The sequence below is a fragment of the Triticum aestivum genome, chromosome 3B, assembly GCF_018294505.1.
Source record: "Triticum aestivum cultivar Chinese Spring chromosome 3B, IWGSC CS RefSeq v2.1, whole genome shotgun sequence".
Taxonomy (NCBI): domain Eukaryota; kingdom Viridiplantae; phylum Streptophyta; class Magnoliopsida; order Poales; family Poaceae; genus Triticum; species Triticum aestivum.
The window spans coordinates 840,703,701-840,728,739 of NC_057801.1; the positions used below are offsets into that span (position 1 = coordinate 840,703,701).

The 25,039-nt window shown below is 45.6% G+C and overlaps 2 protein-coding genes across 2 annotated transcripts; one reads left to right on the forward strand and one right to left on the reverse strand.

The window, feature by feature from the left end:
* Positions 1–908: 908 nt before the first annotated feature.
* Positions 909–6,619, reverse strand: LOC123072835 (wall-associated receptor kinase 3). The gene is made up of 5 exons (XM_044496496.1): positions 5,662–6,619; positions 5,413–5,553; positions 3,342–4,223; positions 2,696–2,719; positions 909–2,311 (listed from the first exon to the last, which is right to left on the reverse strand). The coding sequence occupies exons 1-5, from the start codon at positions 6,479–6,481 to the stop codon at positions 1,146–1,148; spliced, it is 3,033 nt and encodes a 1,010-aa protein (XP_044352431.1). The 5' UTR covers positions 6,482–6,619; the 3' UTR covers positions 909–1,145.
* Positions 6,620–21,575: 14,956 nt separating this feature from the next.
* LOC123072836 (4-hydroxyphenylacetaldehyde oxime monooxygenase) lies at positions 21,576–24,187 on the forward strand. Its single transcript, XM_044496497.1, has 3 exons — positions 21,576–22,165; positions 22,836–23,273; positions 23,367–24,187. The coding sequence occupies exons 1-3, from the start codon at positions 21,686–21,688 to the stop codon at positions 23,973–23,975; spliced, it is 1,527 nt and encodes a 508-aa protein (XP_044352432.1). The 5' UTR covers positions 21,576–21,685; the 3' UTR covers positions 23,976–24,187.
* The last annotated feature ends 852 nt before the right edge of the window (positions 24,188–25,039 follow it).

Below are 25,039 nucleotides of genomic sequence, written 5' to 3' on the forward strand. Positions count from 1 at the left end.
GGGTACATGAGTGATCGCTTTTTGTTTGGCCGGTCCAGACTAGCAGGCGCGTGGGCGCCAGTTCCTCCAAGTTGCGCTTAAGGCGCCACTTAGAAGCTCTCATGGTGTCAATGGTGCAAAGTGTGAATGGGGCGGCCCTAACCGAGGCACGCGTGAGCGCTGGAGCCCCGGTCAGCGCCTGAAGCGCCAAATGGGAGGAGGTCTCTATTATCTTGCAATTTGTCAAGTCTTTTTGGGAGGATTGCAATTAGCAAACTGATCGCCCAACAAATCGCCACAGACACCGACCCTAATCGGCCCATGGCAAACTAGATAACATACGGAGTAGTTAGCTTAAAAAAAATAACATACGGAGTACTTACCAGGCCTAATTGGCCTAGCATGGTCCAACGGGCTGGATACTGGTCCTTCTTACGTGTGGAAATCCGATGGATCCCCTACCAGGCGCCCCTATTACTCGCATTATGCGAGACGAGGGGGGATTCTCGCGTCGAGCACTACAAATTGGGCCAGCCCACTATAGCGATTATTTTTTCGAAAAAAACAGAGTTAAAAAATAGGCTAAGCAGGGGTTTCTCCTTCCCAATGCTACTTGCCACAGCAACAGACTCTACTTGCTACTTTCCTGTTTTTGCTTTATTTTTCTTTTCTTTCTTTTTCTTCATTTTTACTCGTCTAATTCAACATGCCTTTTCTCTGTTTTTTCTTTTTACTCGGTTTTCCTATGTTTTTTCCAAAATAATATCGGTTAAAACACACACTTGGATAGACATAAATATTTTCGGAATTATGTTGTCTGATTCTCCTGGCATTTTGGATAACTAAGCTAAGTAGGTGTGTTTAGCTCCAGGAAAAATAAAAACTAAAAAAGAACAACCGATCAGAACAAAGCGAGCTCATTACATTCCTCTGTTTCACTAATAATTTTGCTGCCACCTGGCTAAGCACCCGACCCGGTTACAACAAGATTATAACCTTATAGAGGGTGTTAATGCTAAGTTTATTTGGGAAAAGACAGGATGAAGAAAAGGAGCTGCCATGTAAGCAAGCAAAGAGATCAAATGCACAAGGGAAATTAATTGAAAGAAGAATCTCAAAAAAAGTGTTGAAAACTAATGTACTGATGAGCTCGGGCTTAAGCAAAACTACCGAGGATACCTTGAAGATAACATGAACTCTTCTTCCATACTATGCTGCCTGGACAATTCCTCGCACCTACTTCCATCTGCAGCCCGTTGACAGCTTATTACATCACCCCCCTCATGTCCCCTGGATGCTTGAGTGCCTTCAAGTTTGATCTCCACTTGCTTCATGGACGGGCGCCCTCTTAATCTAATACACATTGCTGCAATTGCTGCGACTTCTTCCATCTCTCTGCCGCCCTCTTCCAGAACTTGTGGATCTAGTATCTCTGATAATTTTCTTTGTGTGAATAAGGTAGAAAAATGTGTGACAAGGCCTTCATCTTCAGAAGAGATGTATGAAAACGGTTTCTTTCTAGTCAACAACTCCAGAAGCAGGACACCAAAGCTATACACATCACTTTTTTCTGTGAGACGCCCAGTATAGAAACACATGGGGTCCAGATATCCTCTTGTACCTTGCACTCTTGTTGTGATCCCTGATCTATCCACCGGAACATATCTTGAAGCTCCAAAGTCTGCAACCTTTGCTGTTAGACTATCATCCAAAAGTATGTTAACAGACTTGATATCTCTATGGATTATGGGTACTGAAGCTGTTGAGTGAAGATAGGCTAAAGATCTGGCAGTCTCAGTTGCTATCCGTAGCCTATCATTCCATGACAACGATCGTGGTCCATCAACATGAAGATGATCATAAAGTGTACCATTAGATATAAACTCGTAGACCAACATGGGGACCTCTGTTTCAAGGCAACAACCATATAGTTTTACCACATTTCTATGATTGATCTGTGATAGGATAGCAACCTCATTAATGAATTCATCAATCTCCTTTTGAATCGCCACCTTTGGTTTCTTGATGGCTACAACATGAAGATCTGATAGCATGCCTTTGTAGACTGTACCATGCCCTCCTCCACCAAGCTCACGAGCTTTATCAAATTTATTTGTTGCCTTCTCAAGCTCATCTAAGGTTATAATCATTCTTTCTGCAATATCAGCTCTTTGTGATACCAATTGTTGCAACAATTGCCCTCGGTTTTTTTCAAAGTTCTTTTTCAACATTAGTGATCTTCGATGTTTGAATTTCTTATGTGCAAAGGATCCAGCGAGAACAGATAGTATGATGCCTGCCCCAAAAGCAACTCCTATGCTGAGGTATATACCTACAAAGATGTACATGTAGTATTACTCATTTTGTCTATAATTAGAATTAGTATTATACACCTAGTCTATAGTTAGAAAACAGCAGGAGTAATCAACAAAGTTCAATAAAGTAACTTTTTGAATTCGTGAGTTCATATGAAAAGAAGAAAATTGCTTTCAGAAAGTTCAGGGTTTTGAGATAAATAATTTTAAATGGCAGAGTTCAATTTGGATCAAGAAACATACCTCAGCTCCTCTTAACTACGGGTAAAAAGCAAACATTTTCATGAGAAGAAGCAAATTAAGTCGATTAATATCTACACTAGAATGCCAATATGTATTGCTTGAAACGAATACTAAGTAAAATATAATACTTGTCTATATCAAGTTGCAGCGGTGCTCACCTGTAGACAATGGCTTGCGGCCACCTGGAGACAAAAGTGAAAAACACTAGGTTAAAAACTATAGAGGAACAAGGAAACTTTTCGAGAAGGGCGTATTATATCTATACCACTATATAGTGTGCCAATAGTTTCAAATATTGGTCGTTGGATATGCCCATCCAACGGTCAAGAGAAGGCAAATCCGAGCATTATCATCCGTTGGATATAGTTTTTAACTCATAGGATTCTGCCACGTGGCCTTCTAATTGAACCCCCAACTCAACCATCTCATGTGTTCTAGAAGCATCTATTCACATGCTTATCTGATACTCAAATAAAAAGAGACTAGAACAATCTGGATTCTCTAGAGGTAAGAACCAAGTTGGATCTTGTCCGATACGGTTCTAGGAAAGATAATACATATTCAAATGTATTTTCCCATGCTTTTTATATATATTTAAATGGCGTGCAAAGCACGCACAATTTACTAGTTGACTCATAGTTTAGCATTAAGACATACAATCATAGTGAGCACACTCGCATCTGCATAAGTAGGATGCACACAACTAATACTAACAAATAGACACACACAAGGATCACGATGGCAAAGAGCAAGGAAATTAATAGCATAAACACTTATATTAGAATTGTAGATAGTTGATCTAACCTTTGCATCCATTGGCGAGGTAGGGGTTGCTGCCGCGCTTGTCATAGCCATCCATGCAATGGCATAAATAACCTCTGCTCCCTCGTTTGCAGTAGCTATTCTTGCTCTTGCAGAGCTTGAGGGCTACCTCCGATGGACAGCCCGGATGCGCCTTCATGTCAACTGGTCGTGGTAAGTCCTGTATTACCTCCCACTGCAGAACTTGAGGAACCTGCACCTTGGAAGTTTCGGATTCCTCCCGCCCCACCATCTCCTTGGATAAACGTCCCTGATCAAACCACCCCTCCTCTGCGATTAGCATGTACGCAGGCTGGGTTGTCAATTCCTGGTCACTGTTCTTGTTGAGCTTTTGATACGCCAACGACGTGGGGAAGCCGTTGGAGGACATGGAAATATGTGCCTGGCAGCAGCCCATGCCATAGCAGTTTCTGCCTGTACCCTGTAGTGTCATCTCGAGGTAGGTGTCATTTACATTGGAGGGGCAGAAGGAAGCACAACCGCTGATGAAATCCTCGGTACCATTTCCGATCAGCAGCGTCGCCTGAAGGTTGCAACCAGATAGGATCAACAAGTTGCTGGTCGATAACGAGTAGGGCGCCTCCGAGTAGTTGCCAAACATTAAAATACTTTTTGAGTCGCTAGGGTTGATATGGTTGATGGCATTGCTATGAAGGATGTGCACCGTGTTGGTCTGGAGGGATATCTCGGTGACGTGGAACATGACGTCCTTGTCGAGGACGAGGTCACGTAGGACGATGAGTAGCTTTGCTGGTTGTAGGAAAGTATCACAGGTGAGGTTGAACCCTGGCCAGTAACAATTGGCAGATCCAATGCCAAAGGGGTACGGTACATCAATGTCGCCGCAGGACGTAATGCAGTCACCTATTTAAGAAAGTTGCAAAGTCATTACTCATTGACTTAAGTTGCTGATGGATTCCCCCTCTCAGAGAGCACATGTGGGGAGATTAGGCTCTAAAGTGATCACGATACAGATTTGTTTTTTTTTTCAAACCAAATTGTACTTGTGATGCAAAAGAAATGCATAGTGTATCGGATGGATATTGTAAACATTGCTGGTGCTAATATTTTTTTTGACAGAAGTTTCTTCTAGAAAATGATTTTCACGTATTTGCCTGCAAACGTTTTTATTGTCAAAACTGCTGAGCTCTTGAAACCATTTGCGCTCTTTTTTTGGTTGGGGCAAGAACACATTTCAATATCATGTTCGGCCTTTCATGTGAACTTTCACCTTTGTTGTTCTTCGGGGGTTGGGGGGGGGGGGGGGGGGGGGGTCTTCTGTAGAAAAAATGACGCTATTCATGAGTAGTTCTTGGGGGTTGGGAGGGGGGGGGGGGGTTCTAAACTGGTAATTCTGTAGAAAAAATGACGCTATTCATGAGTAGTTCTTGGGGGTTCGGGGGGGTTCGGGGGCTCTAAACTGGTAATTCTGTAGAAAAATGACGCTATTCATGAGTAGATTTGTGAAAATTGAGGGAAGAATGGTAATCCCTGATGATTTACGTTCTTGTTCGAGGGAACAATAGTTTCTTACTCTTGCTAACTACTCCGTCGGTTCACAAATATAAGATGTTTTGAATATTTTAATATTGGACTGAAATGAGCGAACAAACATAGTATGATGTGTACATATACATCCGATTCAGAATTTTTAGAACATCTTATATTGCTGAACAGAGGGAGTAAATCCATAAAGCCTCGCTAAAGCGGCTTTTTGTTTGTTTGTGTGCAATTTATTACGCTAACGTCGTTTTTAGTCCTCCATTTGTTCTAAATAACCAATTGTCAACACAGTAGTCGACTAATTGCCGATCCTTTAACAATAAACTTAATTGAATGTATCCAGCGTCTTGTTGAGGGATGGATATGATTTGTTTTTGTTTTTTTACCTTCATCTCAATAAAGAAAGGCAGCCTGATACATGTAGCTCCCGCTTGCACAGGTTCTGACCACACTTTAACTCTTGGTCACAAGGCAACAATTTTACCGCTACCCCAAAGCTCCCCTTCATCTCAATAGTAAAAATAAATGAGGTTGTCGCAATATTTCTTACTTGTGATGGGAGTGCGGCAGCCACCTTGGAGGGTAGCATCGCCATCGGTTCCGGGGGGACACCGGCAATAATATGATCCATCCAAATTGGTGCAATGACCATAGCACTTAGCAGACCCTTCATTGTTGCACTCGTCGATATCTACACATAGCCGAACAAACACATGCTAGCTTTAAGCGAAGAGAAACCCCTAAAATTTATTGCTTCTCTCAAATCAGAGAAAGAAGGCATTATTAACAAAGACCGGACCTTTGCATCCGTCGGTGATGTAGGGATTCCCTTCGTAGCCGTGATTGCAGGAGCATGTGTAGCCTTTCTTGCCCTTTAGGTAGTCGCTGTGCTTGCTTTTGCATATGTTGGAGCCTTCTGCGCCATGGCCAACAACCTCCCAGTCCAGCCGAAAGGGAACTTGCATTGCATCCGCTGACACGGGGGCGTCTGTTCGTAACAGCTTGCGGAAGACTGATGTACCGCTGAACCATCTGGACCTCGCGATAAAGACGTGTGCGGGCCATTGCTGGTCCGTGCTGCGGTTCCAGCCGAACCATTTGAGCTGCACGTCATAGGACGTACTGTTGAAAAGCCTTCCTGCTACCTCTGCAGGGTTGAAGACAATGTCCGACTGGCAGCAGCCATTGCCGGTACATTGGTTGCCCGCTTCGAGTATGGATAGCGCCTCCGAGAGTCCATCGCCGTTTTCACACACAGAAGAACAGCTGCTCACGGTCACGTCGCCGTTCTTGAGCGTCGCCTGGATGTTGCAACCAACCAGGATGAGCTGGTTGGATGAAATCGTGAAGGGCCCATCGGCCGTAAGACCACCGCCGAGCTTGCCTTCACCATTGCCGTCGACTTTTATGTCACCCGTACGTATGACGGTCACAAATGTCGACCAGTTACTCATGGAGAGTTCTTGGACTTGGAGGGTGCCGTCGCCGAGCAGCAACCGCGGCGGGTTGCTTCTGCGGTCGCACGTGAGGTTGAAGCCCGGCCAATAGCACCTGGCTGGGCCCATGCCGAATGGGTATGGCACGCTCATGCTGCCGCAGGTGATGTCGCAGTTGGGCATCCCTTGTGCCTCAGCCGGAGAAATTTCGGCTCAGCAAGGAGCGGCGACACCAGCATCGTCGCCGCTGCGGCCGCCATCACCACCCCTAAGATGGTTGTTATGTGCGCCATTGACTGGTTGAGCTTGTGTGCCTAGCTAGCTAGCTCCTGAACCATGCATTGCTCTTCAGCCGGGCCGGCTTATAAAGATGGTGCGCACTCTGGTTGTCCGGAGCAGCACCTGCTGTCGTGGTAGGCCCATCTATCAAGAGGTAAAAGTAATTTTGGACAAGTGAGAACCAAGGGCATCTCCAAGGGGCGGGGTCAAATGTCCTCTCTATCTGTCAAAAACGTGTACCATGGTACCCAAGGGGCAAGCCCAGCTGTCTACATATTCTATCGAACAGGCTGTGTGCCCCGTGGAGTGTGAAACGTGACGGGGAGGAGTTGCGGTGATCACCACATGCTCTCGTCCGCCGGACTGCCCTGTCGCCCATTCTTCAAATGTAGACGGGTCCTCGGCCCGGCCTATGAATGGAAGGCCGACCTGGTGTGCATCCATAATCCAGGACACTGTCATCATGGTCATTTGGTTATTTTTGTGTCCAAACAATGGCCCAACTTCACATCAATAAATTGGTAAAAGCGGTAGAATACACAAGCTAGCCGGAATATAATGTTACATTTTGACCCAAAATCTGACATGCGAGTAGGCCGTACATGTGGCATGATGCTCGATCTAAATTTTGTGACTGCCAGTATTCCAAGATAACATTTGGGCAGGCAGAACATGTAGCGTGGTACTCACTCAGAATTTTGCATGAGTGCCGAGATTCCAACAAGTGAGCAGGACAGGCGTGAATCACGTTCTCGATATATAAACAAACCTGTCAAAGAAACCTTGCTAGTAATACAGCAGATTCCAACTGAAGTTACTGTCCGGCAGGCCTGGGTTCCGAGTCCTAAGAGCATTACTAGTAGAGCCCTCAAACCCTCAAACCCCTAAATTTTTTTTACAGTTTTCGTCGAAAAAAAACCGTAGACTAGAACCCCTTAACCCTCAAACCCTCAATTTTTTTTAAAGGTCCAACCTTCAAACCCTCTCTCAATCCTCAAAAGTAAGGGTTGAGGAGCAAAACCTACCCCAACCCTCATTTGGCGGTTATCCTCGCGCGGGAGGGAAAAATCCTCCCAACTCCCGCGCCCACGCCCGCGACCGCCGCTGCTAGTCGCCCCCGTTGCCGGCGGCCGCCCCGTCGACCTCCCGCGCGCAACGACAACGTCGTTCATGAAGAATATTCCGTTATAAGGGTTGGGTTTGAGGGTTCTAATCTTTGCCTCTGTTTTTCAACCCGTAAAAGTGCACAAAAAATCATTTTTGGACCCTTAAAACGCTAGTGAGAGTTTGAGGGTTTGAGAGTTCTACTAGTAATGCTCTAAGAACCTCTAGGAGAGTCTCAATATTGGGCAAATTGACATAATAATTGTCGTTATGACAATTCTGACAAAAAAAACGCAGCTAGTGTCTGTCATAAGGGGCGAGCCTGTCAGTGGCTCCTTCTCCGGTCTCAACGGCCCGGACGCGCACTCCAAAATCGGAGGCGGCGCCGCGTGACGCGAGATGCAGCGTGCACGGTGTTGACACACGAACACGTCACGTGTACCCTCGACGCCGGGGGTGATGCACCGCAACTCACGTCGAAGGAGACCCGACCGACAGCGCGATACGCAAGACAGTCGGCGGGCGCTTTTGCAGACCCGAAACCCCACACGCCCGGGAGGGACCCCGTCAGGGAGTGCAGCGGCTATGGGCTGCCCTAGGTCGATTCGCTCGCCCCTAGAGTATCGTGGATCGCTGCCCTCCAACGCGAAGAACGAACGAAGAACGAGAAAGAAAGATACAAGGGTAGGGGATAAAGATAGATGAACACAAAAGTGTAATAGATTGATTGCTTCAATTGGTGTTGTTCAATCGGCCGTCACCCCCAATATATATAAGAGGCGGCTGGACTTCCCGTACAAGTAAAGTATTCATCTAGGCTTTCCTTACAAGAAAAATTACATCAATTCGCGTCCTAGAGTCCTAGTTCTATTCCAACTCGGATTCAGTCTGAATCTGGCCCAAACTCTGTCTTCCTTCTTGCACGGGCCGCCGAGCTTGCATATGATCTCCGATCAAGATGGCCCAAATATCAAACTTGTGCGCCTCGATGATACGAACAACTCTCATGTTGATTACTTTTTCAAATAAGACCATCTTGAATACTCTTCGAGGTCATCTTTACCTTCCAGTCGGACTCGGTCTTGCAGTAGACTGGATTATCCGAGTCTCGTAGTAAACTTGTAGGCCATATACTATCTCCGATGATGATGACTCCAAAACCAAAGTTTACCGTCTTGATGATATGCATAATTTCTTTATTGAACACTTCTTCATCTGAGGTCATCTTGATAAACTTTCGGGCACATGTTCAGTTTCACTCGGATTCGAGCTCATCCACTCGGATATTAGAGTCTTTCACTCGGATCTTCCAACTTGGCTTTTCCACTCGGATGTTTGGAATCTTTCACTCGGAAGATAATATTTCACTCGGATGACTATATTTTCACTCGGAAAGGCAATCTCTTACTCGATCGGCAAGTTTTAATTCCGACGGTAATATCTTTACTCAGATGATAATAAGTTCACTCGGATGTCAAACTTTCACTCGACCGGTAAGTTTTCCCTTGAAAAGTAAGCTTTCACTCGACCGGTAAGGTTTTACTCGAAAGGTAAGCTTTCACTCGACCGGTAAGTTTTCACTCGACCTTTTACTCGATCGGTAGGTTTTCACTCGGATGGTAAAACTTTCCACTCGGATTTCCCGACTGAAAAGACAGCCTGATCTTGATTTGCCTCTCCAGGTTGCATATGACCTCGAATTGAGACAAATTGTATATGAAAATTGATCGGCTCGACGAGACGAAACTTTTTCATGTTGAAGATTTTTCCATTCAAGGCCGTCCAGAAGGCCGAATTGCTCACGCATTGTATCAGACACTCATTAACATGTGTCTGGTGTCGAGCGTAATATTTTGGTCTTTGGTAGGGCTGGTCTGTATTGATTGTAACTTTTGCATACAAACTCGGATTGAGATGATTTATATATCAAAATTGATTGCTTCGACGAGACGAAGACAATTTCTTTAGTGTGCTACTTCATCCGAGTTCATCTTTAAGGCGTGATTGGCCAAAAATCACTCGGAACATTGAATTATGCCACTCGGAGTATAGTTTCAGTCCGTAAGATAAGGTCGAATGAATATAACCGAAACATCAAAGTTGTTCCTCTCGGCGACGTGAATCTTTTCATGCTGAAAGCCTGTTCACTCGAGACCATCTTCATTGTAATCTGTATCTTGCCAAAAACAGGTGTCAACACATGCCCCCCTGTTTTTTGGCAGAGCTTGCGTGCCAGAAAATACCTTGCCTAGGGTAATGTTTAAGCACGATTTCAACACTCCATCGGCTGTGCATGTTGAGTATGATAATTTTAATCATCCATATGCTCATGTTTGTTGCTTCTTCGGTCGAGCCTCTTGGATAATAGTTGTCTGAAAACAACAATTGGATCTCACAAATGCTTCCATGTAAGTTTCTTATGTCAATCCGGACCTTGCACTTGTCCAGGCCTTCCCTGGGAATATTAGAACCCTTCAACAAAGACGATTGCCAAACGATTATGACCATGCACCTCAAAGGAATACCGTCAACTGTTCGGCGACTCAACTCATTATCAAAGTACACTATCAAGCCTCCGCCGAACAATGTCTGTCTCCTGAGTTGGATCCTGCAAATAAATAACATTTGGAGTCGGGGCTCTTTTAGGCACTAGACCCTTGATTAGTGGTCAACTCAATAATTAAGTCGGCCTCGCCAGTATTGGCAAACACTGAGCATCGGCTATAGGAGTAAAAAATCAACCATGGTGAACACCGTTAGCCAGATGCCGGGTTTGCCAACACAATGAATTCTGAGGGCGATATGCAAATATCGGCCATGCGTTCTTATCTCAAAAGTGATCGGGGGTCCGTCCACCAGAGTGTGAATAGTCGAAATAAGTCAGATGTTTCGGCTGAGGATAAATTCCATAGCGTTGATTTTGATGGTACGATTGAAGAATATGGATGAGACGCCTCCTGGAGTCTTCGATATGAAAATTGTCGTCCTCGCCTACGGGCCTTACACTTGTACTCCCTTATTTTTGCTGGCTTCGCAACAAGAGATGTGATGCCGCTCTTAACTCGAGGATTTCCCTTAGGAACCCAGGCCATGTTCCTCTTTCTCAACTCATGTGCACTAAGTTTTTGTAATTCCTTCTCTTGCCAATGCGCTAAGCCGAGTGGGCACCTCGGCTGTGATTCTGTTTCAACCAATGCCAACTCTTTTTTAGCCTTGCGCACTCTCAACTTCTTCCCCTCAGATTTGACACTTGATTGACTTGCCTTGTTGCCTTTTGTAGCCAATGTCAATACTTTAACTGGCTCTTTGTTATTTGAGAACAAATCTAAAGTAGCACACTTACGACCATCTTTCTTGACCTGGTACACTTGCTTGACCACCTCTTTATTGTTCCTTGAGCTCCGGACCGATTCCTTATGATTGAAGCGGTCTTTGACGTATGATTGTTCATCAAATGTTGATCCTTTTGGAGCTGCATAATGTTGGCGAGATGATCTAAAATAAGATGGATAATGTGCCCTTGTATCATACCTGCGCCATGATGGATATTGGTTTACATGAGTGTAGGGAGGCATCCACGACATTGGTATTGGCTGCCCAAAAGGAGGATATGAATTCTGCTTGCTCAACGTCTTCCTATGCCAATCCCAGTCTTCAGATTTATGCCTTGGGGGTGACTTCGATGTTTTTTCTTCACTCGGCCGATAAGCATTCTTCTCCTCACTTATCTTCTGATATTTTTCCAATAACTGCGAGAAAGTGACTTTCATCTTTTTGCATTTGTGCTTACCGCGGCCTTTGCTTTCTTTGGTTTTGTGTGCATCGGTCTTTGAATTTTCTTGTTGCCCCCCAGTACTAGATGTGCTAGTCATAACTTTGATGGAATTCCTGTCTTCAATATTATTGCTGATGCACTTTTGAATGATTACCTCACTTGAAGATTTGATCCCATCATCATTAGCATATACCTGTCCGTCTTTGGATGAGTCGGGTTGAGGTAGCCGAGTCAATGCTTGATCTCCATCAAGACCAATCTGAGTCGACTGGCCGTATGCTTGTGCCTCAACGAGCACCAATCGTCCCGTGTAAGTTGATTGTGTGGCTTGATGAATCACATTGTTGTCTTTGACATTCTATTCAAACGATCATTGCATTTGTTCTTGTCTTGATAGCTCGACATCGTGATCAATTATAATAATAGGATTAGTTGATGATGTACCAATGATGTGATCACCTATGCCGAGATTGAAGGTACGCTTCTCATCCATTAACCGATATTGTGATACCAGCTCTGGAACAAAACAACCGAGTGGTGCCGGTTTAACGCTGTCTGACTCGGCTATGCGTTGATTTTCGTCCTCCTTCCCCGATGCTCTTGAATCGGCTATCTCGGAGGACTTTGGACCTGGCTTTATGTTTCTGCAACCAAAGTAACTACAGAATATACCTCTCATTTGATACCAAATGTTAGCCAAGCATGAAACAATCAAAGCTACCCATATGAGCATAATTCTCAGTCGGCATAATGGGAAAAGCTTTGGTTGCGATAATCTATCACTAGCAGTCTCCATGAATGGTACAATATGTTGACTAGCATAATTAGTGACAAGACTATTTCTAACAAACAAGTTACTCATCTCGATTGGTCTTTCCAAGTTAATTATGAACTTGCTAATAGATGCATCAATGATATATTTTTGACCGAATCGGAAAGCGAGTAAATTATCTGCTAGACGTACCTTTGCGACAAGGTTGGTGGAATATGATGATCGTATATGTGGAACAATGTCTTGCTCCATCCCAAGATGATCCTCCAATGCCTCATCTTCTTCTTCTGGATTTCATGCCTCGTCACTCGGATTACCCAAATGGATTCCACTCGAACGCTCTTTGTCAGCTGAACTTTGCTTGGCTGCATGTTCTTGTTCTTGATGTTCATCGTTAACCGAGCTGTGTTTGGCCGTATTACTTTGTTCTTGATGCTCATCAATTTCTTTAGCACGAAACTCATATGGCAGCATGTAAGCTCCCTCGCATTTAGAAAAATCGAGCATAGCCAATTTGCTGTGTTTGTTGTTCCTCTGCTTGGTGAAGCTTGCATAATCTGTTTTGGTACACTCGGTAATAACTGGCTCGATGCACTCAACATTAGCCGGTGATGCACTCGATATTGACTCTATGCACTCGACCTTAGCCCTCTCGGTGCTCAATCTGGTTTCAACCGAATCCACCATTGTCTTGTCTTTAAAGGAACCATTTGACACGGTTGTAGATGACTTAGTCATATTTGACTCGGTTTCAAACGAATCAACCGTATTAGCCGAGTGAATCCTTTTTTGTTGTTTGGCTTGAAAAGCTTCTGTGTTATCTTGCCACAACATCGCCAAGGGGCCAACACGGTTGATGCATAGAGGAAGGGACTTGACATATTCTTGCAAATATTCCACTCCACGCTTCTTCTTTAGTGCTTCATAAGCATGTCGATATTCTGCTGGTAATTCATCAAGAGTTGGCGTAGTAAATTCGTTGACGCTATTCCCTGTGAGCTTTGGCTTGATCTTGTCCACTTGGGCCACATATTTTTCTTTAAACTCAGCCCTAGTTGGATTGGCTTGCCCCCCAATACTTTTATGATCTTTCGGCAATGAATTGATGTTGCCGAAACTTTGCAATTGTATAGGGGGTGTATAACATGCTGCAATGATAGGTGAAGATGTGTGCGCTATTGTTGAATATTTTCTCACGCCAATTTGATCAATCGGCAACACTTTGTCTTCTTTTAAAACCCTAGCTTTTATTGCCTCATAATCAGGAACCAAACCTTTATCATGTTGCTCAAGGCAAAGAGCGGTAATCTTCTTATTTTGCGCTAAGCTTTTTAACGCAGCCAAAGTCACCTCATCTCCTGCAATATTAGACACATACACTCCTGTAGAATCTCCATTCACTCGGCCATAAAAGTGAGCCGAGTCATGAATACTTTTAGTCGCATATGATGCTGAACAATTAATATCATGAGGTGCATCATATGATGACTGAGGATAACCGGCCAAATAGCTAATGGAAGCATAGCCGATTGCCTCATTCGTCGGCATGTTTGGGGATAAACCCGCATATTGTGAGTTGACTGCCGATGGATAAAACTGTGAGACGCCCTCCTGCACATGAGGTGTCATATATTGATCACTCGAACAAATCGTGTTATTCATCGGCATATTGAAAGGTGTTGCCGATGCACGAAAGTTCAAATTCATAAGTTGCATGTCGCGGTTCTGTAAATTCCAAGTTTCTCCAATGGAATAACTAGTCGGCCTTTGCTCGTTAGGGCTAGCCGACATGACATGTCCACTGAAAGATCTAGCAACATCAACATAATGGCTATTTGCATCTACGTAAGGAGATTGATGATACATGTTACCGTTGTAGATTGCAGCCGCTTAATGACGCTCTCCTCGTAGCAAGAACAGGCTGGAGATTGTTCAAAACTTCGTCCCCAGTGGAGTCGCCAAAAAGTGTGTTGACACACGAACACATCACGTGTACCCTCGACGCCGGGGGTGATGCACCGCAGCTCACGTCGAAGGACACCCGACCGACAGCGCGATACGCAAGACAGTCGGCGGGCGCTTTTGCAGACCCGAAACCCCACACGCCCGGGAGGGACCCCGTCAGGGAGTGCGGCGGCTATGGGCTGCCCTAGGTCGATTCGCTCGCCCCTAGAGCCTGGTGGATCGCTGCCCTCCAACGCGAAGAACGAGAACGAAAGATACAAGGGTAGGGGATAAAGATAGATGAACACAAAAGTGTAATAGATTGATTGGTTCGATTGGTGTTGTTCAATCGGCCGTCAACCCCAACATATATAAGAGGCGGCTGGACTTTCCGTACAAGTAAAGGATTCATCTAGGCTTTCCTTACAAGAAAATTACATCAATTTGCGTCCTAGAGTCCTAGTTCTATTCCAACTCGGATTCGGTCTGAATCTGGCCCAAACTCTGTCTTCCTTCTTGCACGGGCCGCCGAGCTTGCATATGATCTCTGATCAAGATGACCCAAATATCAAACTTGTGCGCCTCGATGATATGAACAACTCTCATGTTGATTACTTTTTCAAATAAGACCATCTTGAATACTCTTCGAGGTCATCTTTACCTTCCGGTCGGACTCGGTCTTGCAGTAGACTGGATTATCCGAGTCTCGTAGTGAACTTGTAGGCCATATACTATCTCCGATGATGATGACTCCAAAACCAAAGTTTACCGTCTTGATGATATGCATAATTTCTTTATTGAACACTTCTTCATCTGAGGTCATCTTGATAAACTTTCGGGCACATGTTCAGTTTCACTCGGATTCGAGCTCATCCACTCGGATATTAGAGTCTTTCACTCGAATCTTCCAACTTGGCTTTTCCACTCGGATGTTTAGAATCTTTCACTAGGAAGATAATATTTCACTCGGATGACTATATTTTCACTCGGAAAGGCAATCTCTTACTCGATCGGCAAGTTTTAATTCCGACGGTAATATCTTTACTCAGATGATAATAAGTTCACTCGGATGTCAAACTTTCACTCGACCGGTAAGTTTTCCCTTGAAAAGTAAGCTTTCACTCGACCGGTAAGGTTTTACTCGAAAGGTAAGCTTTCACTCGACCGGTAAGTTTTCACTCGACCTTTTACTCGATCTGTAGGTTTTCACTTGGATGGTAAAACTTTTCACTCGGATTTCCCGACTGAAAAGACAGCCTGATCTTGATTTGCCTCTCCAGATTGCATATGGCCTCGAATTGAGACAAATTGTATATGAAAATCGATTGGCTCGACGAGACAAAACTTTTTCATGTTGAAGGTTTTTCCATTCAAGGCCGTCCAGAAGGCCGAATTGCTCACGCATTGTATCAGACACTCATTAACATGTGTCTGGTGTCGAGCGTAATATTTTGGTCTTTGGTAGCGCTGGTCTGTATTGATTGTAACTTTTGCATACAAACTCGGATTGAGATAATTTATATATCAAAATTGATTGCTTCGACGAGACGAAGACAATTCCTTTAGTGTGCTACTTCATCCGAGTTCATCTTTAAGGCGTGATTGGCCAAAAATCACTCAGAACATTGAATTATGCCACTCGGAGTATAGTTTCGGTCCGTAAGATAAGGTCGAATGAATATAACCGAAACATCAAAGTTGTTCCTCTCGGCGACGTGAATCTTTTCATGCTGAAAGTCTGTTCACTCGAGACCATCTTCATTGCAATCTGTATCTTGCCAAAAACAGGTGTCAACACACGGGAGGGGGACGCGGCGGAGCAATCCGCACGCCACCGCCGTGGGATTGCGGCGAACCCCGATGAGGACGCGTGGCTCCTCGTATGTGTCTCCTACTGGTCCCTCACGACGGCGGAGATGGATGCTCACCGCCTCCGACGGAAGAACATCAAGGCGCTCCAGCTTGCTATTGAGCAGTCGAAGCGCGAGGCGACGAAGGCAGCAACGGAGGCGGCTCGGGTCGCAAATATGAAGCGGGAGCAGGACAGGGTGGTCCGTCGGATGAAGGGGCTCATCGTCCTCTTTGACTCCGACGAGGATGATGGTGATAGCTGCACCTCCTCCTTGGACGACAAAGACCCTCCACCAGCCGCGGACGCCTACAGCAGCGCCAGCGACTTGAAGGTCAAAGGCCTGACGAGGAAAGGGTGACGAACTAAGATGATATTTTGGATGTAGCGAAGTTTGTTAATGTCCTTTTGCAGCCGATCTTGTGTTTGTTTGCAGCCGATTTTTGTTTTCTGTTGTTTGATCACGTAGAGTAGATCAACGTTGCATGTGTAATATGAATATTTTTTTTTAAAAAGGATAACTCCCGGCTTATGCTATGAAATACGCAGATGCAAAGTGATAAATATGTGGTGTGCCTGGTAAGTGCCCACGCACGCGCTTTGAAGGGCCGAATTTGCTACCAAATACGAGTAGTGTGAGTACTTTACTACCCATTTACGTTTCTTTTGAGAAGAAGAATAATTTCAGACCTCTGCATCAAGCGATGCACACAATCGTTACTGCCCATTTACTTACCAGTGAAGGTCGAAGTTCGCAGACCAGAGGTCACACGCTCTATGCACAAGATATTGAGCTGTTTTGTTCTCATCACGAATGTCTTGGCAAGGACAAATCATGATGTTGACGATGTGGATGCTGCCCACTGCAACACGGTGTACGGACGCTGGCCGGATGCTCTTGACACGTCGATGCCAGTCAATGAATGGCTGTCCCGAAATTGCGTGTGTGGTTGTTTTTCCCATGAAGCGGGCGGCATTCAGTGAACTGGAGCAATGATTCAAGCTGTCAGTGCAAATGCATGCATGCATGGCGTGACGACCAGCGCGCGACGACTTCCTACCAAGGTTGCGACAGCGTGCATTGATCGACGCGGTGACGAAGTTGCAGGGCGGATTCCACATCTGCAAAGTTGAGTAATTTTTCCCCACACAGAAAAACGACGCAGTGACAAGTTGCAATGCGGATTCCACATCTGCACAATTCAGAAATTTTCCCCACACAGAAAAATTGGATGTAGCCGATGGAATACAACATTTTATAAAGTGATAGGAATATATGACCGCATGTCCCAATGGAATATCACAGCAGCGACATCTCCTCTGCAATGGAAGTAACTGCATCAAGCTCCATCCATGATTTTACACTCTAGAGGAGAGAACTGCCGTGAGCCCGCCTAACTCCATGCCATATCTGGGCGTAAAGGGCACGTAGGCGGCCTCATACAGAAACAACTGAAAACACAGTTTCTAACATTGCATCGGGCCTCCTCACCCGGAACCTTTGGGTCGCTGTCTCGTCATCCCTTTCTTTCCTCAGCCGGACAAGGTTGGTCTTGGAGCAGCAGTTTTATCAATTCACCCAAGATCAGCAGGACAAATAACTACTAGGTTTGTGCCAGAAAAGCGTCTTGCATGACGGGAAAGGAATGGAAAAAGAAAGAGATTCATCACCTATGAAGAGGCAACAAAGTGATGCAGATCGCGAGTGTTTTAAGCAAAGATTTTACTGTCATGTTCTATAAACAATAGCAACAGTTAGATCAAGAACGAAAATAGAGCCAACAGATAACTATATAAAACTGGTATGTCGTCAAAAGTAAGCCTTATTATTACTCATACAACAGAGTTGGCTATAAGAGCATCTACACCCGGAGGGGCTATATCCGCCACATACGTTCGGGCGGCCTGCCCGGTGACTGCCCGGGCAGAAAAACTAACCACAATCGTATGCTTGCCGTCAAAGAAGACATTCAAGAGCCAAGGAGCAAAATAACCTCTTGGGCACCAATTACACCTTATGATAAATGCTTGTACATTCCACGAACAAGTTTACCTGAACTTTCTGACAAAAAGAAAAAGAGAAAACACGCTGTCATTTACATGTTCAGTAGTAAAGTGAAGTCCATAATACAACCACAAACCAAGGACCAGAGTAGTCTCATGAAAACTACTATTTAAAACAAGGTTTACTCGAATCGAACCATACTAACATTTCTTAGATTTTGACTACACAAATGGTAGTATAATACCATTAACTAGAAGAAATATCACTTCCTATACCAACATCTATGAGATCAATTATGTTTGTGGGGTGCAGACAATTTTGCATGCGATTGGGGCTATAGTACGTACCTGTGTTTGAGGTAAAGGTCCAACTCCGCGGACCAGTCGTCACGCTCTGTGAGCACCACATGCACCAAGACATGAACTTCTTTTGTTCGCATCAAGAATTTCTTCGCAAGGACAAATCATGATGTTCACGTCGCCGATGCTGCACTGCAACACAGTGTACAAGCGCTGGCATGTCAGGTCTTTGCATGGAGAAATCATGATGATCATGCTTTAGGTGCTGCACTGCAACGGTGTACAACTCTAGCCTGACATTCTTGACTCGTCGATGCCGGTCATGAAATTGTGTGTCTGGTTGTCAGGTCGAGTATCTCGACATTTACTCGCCGATGTCTAGTTGAGTACAATCGCTATTATGTTTAAGATGTTTTGTACTTCTAATAAACTTTTTATAATAGATTTGAATCTTTTACAAAATAATTAATGTTTGATTGGAGGCTTTGTGCATTTACTTACCCGTGGAGGTCCAAGTTTGCGGACCAGTGGTCACGCTCTGTGAGCGCCGCGTGCACCAAGACTTTTGAGTTCTTTTGTTCCTATCAAGAATGTCTTCACAAGGACAAATCAAGTTGTTCACGTTGTCGATGCTGCACTGCAACATGGTGTACAGACGTTGGTCTGTCATGTCTTCCCAAGGACAAATGATGATGTCGATGACTCGATGCTGCACCTCAACAAGGTGTAAAACTCTGGCCTGACGTTCTTGACTCAACGATGCCAGTCAATGAACAGCCTGCGGCGGTCACGAAATTGCGTGTGTGGCTGTCTGGTAGATTACCATGAACCTTCCCAACCAGCAATCGGTGTTGCAATGACTCAAGCTCTGACGGAGATGCATTTTCGGTGCATATCCCATCCATGGCGTGACGACCAGGGCGCAACTGGCGCGAGGACTTTGCATGAAAGGTGTTTGTACGTCCCTTGTTAAACACGACGGCTGACAGTCACATGCTCGGAGCAGACAGTGTGAATCAATGGACATGGTGACGAAGTTGCAGGGCAGAATCCACCACTCCACAGTCTAGTAATATTTCCCACAAAAAAAATCCTGCCGATCGAATACAACATTTTACAGTAGAAGCGATAGGGCGATATGACCTCAGGTCCCAGCGGAATAACACAGCAACCACATCTCTTCTACTCCGCCGCTTCCTAAATATTTGTCTTTTTAGAGATTTCAAATGAACTACCACATACAGATATATATATATAGACATATTTTAAAGTGTAGATTCACTCATTTTGCCTCGTATGTAGTCACTTGTTGAAATCTCTAGAAAGACAAATATTTAAGAACGGAGGAACTAGGATGGAGGTAGCTTAAGAGTGAAGAGGGAAAAACCCTAATGCATGTGATTCATTGTTATATGAACTAGACGGTCTCGGCGGCAGGGCCGCCAACCCTAGGCCTTTGCGTGCGATCGTCGTGGTGGTGGGCAGGGCGGTGCCTTGGTGTCGGGTGGTGCCCCGAGGTCTTGGGTGCTTCCCGCTGGTCCGTTTTGCTGGCTGGCGTGGTTTAGGGGAGTCAGGAGGCGAGGAAGGGGAGGACCGACCGTCTGTGAAAAATGAGCGGACTCAGTCATGATTGGGGACGGTGGTGTCTACGCGCCGTTACCCTGACAATGGCATAGTCACTGCAGGTCCCGTCTCGTCGCTCGGGCTACTCCGGTGGAAGCCCTAGATATGGGTCTTCCAGATCAAACAACGGCGACGCTTGGCACCGCTCTTCTTCTTGGGGGCATCTTTTTGGAGCAGCCGCTGGAGGGGCATGGAGGTGGAGCTGTGTCCTAAACACCACATCGATGACAGCGGGTCTCGGCGGCATGCCGCAACGGAGTCTCGGTGGCCGATGCATCTTGATGGATGAGCGCAGAGTGGTGGTGTTGTTTGGTGTTGTCGCAGCTGGCCTAGCAAGGATAATGCGGATCTCTATCCAGAAGATGTGTCAACAGTTCGATGGTGGTGGCGACTTCTGAAGCATGTGCATGTGGTACATGCTTAGGGTCTGCTGGATTGGATATGTGCTCCCGGTATGTCATGCGGGTGGTTTCGTGATGACCCTGCTGATCTAGATAGTGAAGTGTTGTGATGGCATTCCTATTGTCTACTCCCTCCGTTCGGAATTACTCGCCCGAGAAATAAATGTATCTAGATGTATTTTAGTTGTAGATATATCCATTTTTATCCATTTTTGTGACAAGTAATTCCGAACGGAGGGAGTAGTTTGTAGGTGTGGAGTGGTGGCTCAGGTTGTTTGATATATGTTTTTACCAGACCTTTCTTCCTTTTATGGCAAAATTCAATATATATTCATAAAATATCATGGCAGTACGAAGAACACAAGAAGTGATAAAAAATACATCCATGTCCGTAGATCACCTAGTGACAACTACATGCACTGGAGCGAACCGAAGCCGTGTTGTCATCATCGCCCCTTCCTCACTGGAGCCTGGCAAACTTTACTGTAGTAGACAGTCAGAAAATCATCATGCTAAGGACCCAAAAGATCAGCGCACCAGAATAGCAACGATCGCCCCATGAACAGAAGCATAGATCAGAAGGATACAACTTGTAGACACATGAACATGACAAATGAAGACCGCATACACACAGATCCGCCAAGGACAAACACTGACAAATCCAGCAAGATTCACCAGAGACACATCTTCACACGCCCTCCAATGATGTGAGATGCACTGCCGCGATGGAGTTAGACAGAGAGAACTTTATTCCATCTTGAGGGACCTATCACGGCCTTACCTTCCCGAGTATAACACAAAACTAAAAAGACTAAAAAAAACACCTAAAAATGAAGCATGAGCCCTCCAGCCGGCCAAGGCCAGGATCCTCATTGATTAACATCAAATTTAGAAATGGTTGTGTGCTTCATTGAAAAATTTATGTTAATCAATGAAATATCCAATGCCTTTATTTATTTATTTTCATTATATTTTTCATACCAGTATGACCCATTTCCATTAACTGAATAACGAAAATACAAAACCATCCAGAGTTTAAGGAGACGGGAAAGGGAGAGCGAGTCCAAAGCATCGCGTGAAAACCCACCACAGGAGCTCGCCCACGAGACACCTGCTTTGGGGTGAAAACTCGACGACACCTGGCTAGCCAACGTCTCAGAAAACAGTACCATAAGAGAACAGGTTCACAAGCGAGAAATAAGTTTCTAAGGGGACGCTCACGCAGGAGCAAAACATAGGCAGCAAAAGGAGTTTAAAAGGCCTCTAAGGCTCCAACACATGTATAAGAAGCAGCAGCAGGAGTAGCACATCACCAAACACACAACTAAGAAAATCAATGGCCATCTCACTCAGCTCGGAGCTCCTCTCCCAGCCCCAAAAATGGCAGCTTCTCCTCCTTCTGGCACTCGTCTCCCTCGTGCTCTTCACGAGGAGACTGAGCAACAAAGGGCTCAAGCTACCACCAGGCCCAGCCCGGGTTCCGATCCTGGGGAACCTGCACCAGCTAGGCGTGCTGCCGCACCGGAGCTTACGGGATCTTGCACGGAAGCACGGGCCGGTGATGCAGCTGCAGCTCGGCACCGTGCGGACGGTGGTGGTGTCGTCGGCTGAGGCGGCGCGCGAGGTGATGAAGACGCACGACGAGGACTGCTGCACCCGGCCCGTGTCCCCCGGGATGAAGCGGCTGTCCTACGGCCTCAAGAACGTCGGCTTCTCGCCATACGGTGCCTACTGGCACGCCATGCGCAAGTTCTTCGTGGTCGAGCTCTTCGGCGTGCGCCATGTCGAGGCAGCATGGCATGCACGCCAGCATCAGGTACGCACAACCATGCGTGCAGCATGCAACATGTGTAAATTAATGCATACACCGTGCATGTGCCCGAACCGTCCGCATTATGTGTAGAATTATCTCCACTCCAACGTATTCTCCTCCAAAAAAAATCTCGATTTATGTGTTCTCCGGTATTTGCATTGTGTATTTCTTTTTCTTCAAGAGTACGCCAATGATGTACCATATTTTTATAGAAGGTAGCAAATAATTACAAGAATCCTACGATTGATGCCAACATCAATCGTCGGAACACCCACACCAACCAAAATTCTACGGCTAACTTTTCACAAATCTATCTAGTCCACCCACATCTACTCCCGCTCGCATTGTGTATTTCTAAGCACACAGAAACACGACACGCAAGGCGCAACCGCAAACTGTAACACTATAATGTGCTCCAAAACACGGTAAAAACCAACAAAACTGGTTTGAAAACACACAGAAGCAAAACAAACTGTTCTGGTGCATAGAAGTACAAGGTACAACTGGCATAGAAGAACAAGGCCCACAAACAGAAAATAAGAGATGGTATATGCTATTTACATATTTCAGTGGATTAATGTGGCACACGTCCTAATAAAATAAGAGATTGTGGATACAAGTTGTGCATAGTATAAAACCTCATGTATACTGTATTGGACCCATGGTCGATTAGGTGGAGAAACTGATGAGCACCTTGAGCGGCTTCGCTGGAGAGCCGGTAGCGCTCAAGGAGCACATCTTAAGTCTGGCCGATGGCATCATCGGCATGCTTGGATTTGGCGACATGTACAACAGCAACAAGTTCCCACACCACAAGAACTTGCAGCACGTGCTTGAGGAGGCCATACACGTGCAGGCCAGCTTTTCGGCCGAGGACTATTTCCCCAACATCGTCGGCCGCCTAGTCGACCAAATCACCGGCCTCACCTCTCGTCGTGAGCGCATCTTCAAGCAGCTTGATACATTCTTCGAGGTCATCATTGAGCAGCATCTTGACCCTCAGCGTGTCAAGCCTCAGAACGGTCACCTCGTTGACCGTCTCATCGATCTATGGAAGGACAACAATGGCACCCTCAACATCACAAGAGACCACATCAAGGGCAACATATTTGTAAGTCATATTAGTTGCCTCTACATCATGTCATGTCTGGATTGAGGAAAAAAAGAACTGACTGACATCACTCACCACCATGCATGCATGCAGGGCACGTTCATTGGTGGCTCGGACACGACCTCAGTGACAATTCTATGGGCGATGGCGGAGCTGACCCGGAATCCCCGACTTCTGAAGAGGGCGCAAGACGAGATCAGGGCTGTGGTGGGAGTTAACGAGAGGGTGCGACCAGATGATCTGGCCAAGCTGGTCTACCTCAAGATGGTGGTGAAGGAGACCCTACGGCTGCACCCACCAGCGACGATGCTACTGCCGAGGGAGGCCATGCGGGACATCCGAATTGGGGGCTATGACGTGTTGGCCAAGACGCGGATCTATGTGAACGTGTGGGCCATTGGTAGGGACCCAGCAAGCTGGCCAGACGAGCCGGAAGAGTTCAAACCAGAGAGGTTTGAGACGAGCAAGATAGACTTCAAGGGAGGGCATTTTGAGCTAACTCCATTTGGCGCAGGGCGGCGGATATGCCCCGCTCTGTCTATGAGCACGGCCACCGTGGAGTTCACACTGGCCAACCTGCTATATAGCTTTGAGTGGGCACTACCGGAGGGGATTATAGTGAGCATGGAGGAGGAAGGTAAGCTTATCCCCCTCCTAAAGACACCGCTCTTGCTGGTGCCCACCCCATACCGGCACATCTAAGCACAACGAGGCATGGCATGACACACCCCAGAGATCCGCTCAAAATTAATTTGCCCCCATGTATGGAGTAAACATGCATGTAATCTTGTCACTATTATCTACTTTGTATGTAGTAACAGTCTATTACCTTGAAAGACAATGCATCTAAATAATAAACTTGGCACCTGCATGTTGTTGTAAAACGAGATGAATATACAAGAAACATTTTTTAATTATTAAGCCTCAAGGGCAAGTACATATAGATAGGGCTGGAAAAAAAGCTCGAAGCTCGTGAGCTAAACGAGTAGCTCGTGACTCGGCTCGAATCGACTCGAACTCGAACAATAACGAGTGGAGCCGAGGTTTAGTTTAAGATCGTTTACAGGACGAGTTAAACTAGCCGATCTCACAAGTACTCATATAACTCGTTAGGCTCGGTAAAAGAATCAGTGTTTCTTGATGGATAGTAAAAAAACAGCCACTAAACACCTTGCGTCCAAGCACAAGGCCCAACCGCTCATGGCCTAGTCACCTAGGAGACTCGCACGTACATGACCATATATGTCCACGTTAAATTCATAGTTAATCTTTTTGTCGTATTCGTAAGGTTTTTATGTTCATATTTTTATCGAGCTTAACAAGCTAAACGAGCCAGCTCGCGAGTTATACGAGTCGAGCCAATCTTGGATTTGAGCTCGTTATAGTAATGAGTCGAGTCGAGCTAGCTCGTTAATGAAACGAGCTTTAGCGAGTCGAGTCGAGCTGGCTCGACTCGGCTCGATTTCCACCCTTACATATAGAGGTACAAACTTAGTGGACAAGTAGCCTAGAGCCTAGGAGTGTTATAGATGTTTATTTCTAGACTTCATAATATCTACTGTTTAAAATTAAACACATATTTGTATTCTAACATCCCCCTTGAGTCATGGTGGTGGCAACACACACCATTAAGACTGAACATAATTAGAAAAGATGAATAAGCTGCCTTTCGTGCAGCTTTTGGCATCGTAGACGTGTAAGCCACTGTTTGTGTATGCCTCGGCCACCTTTCCATTGCCGGGTCATGAGCTGTCTTGATGACCCCG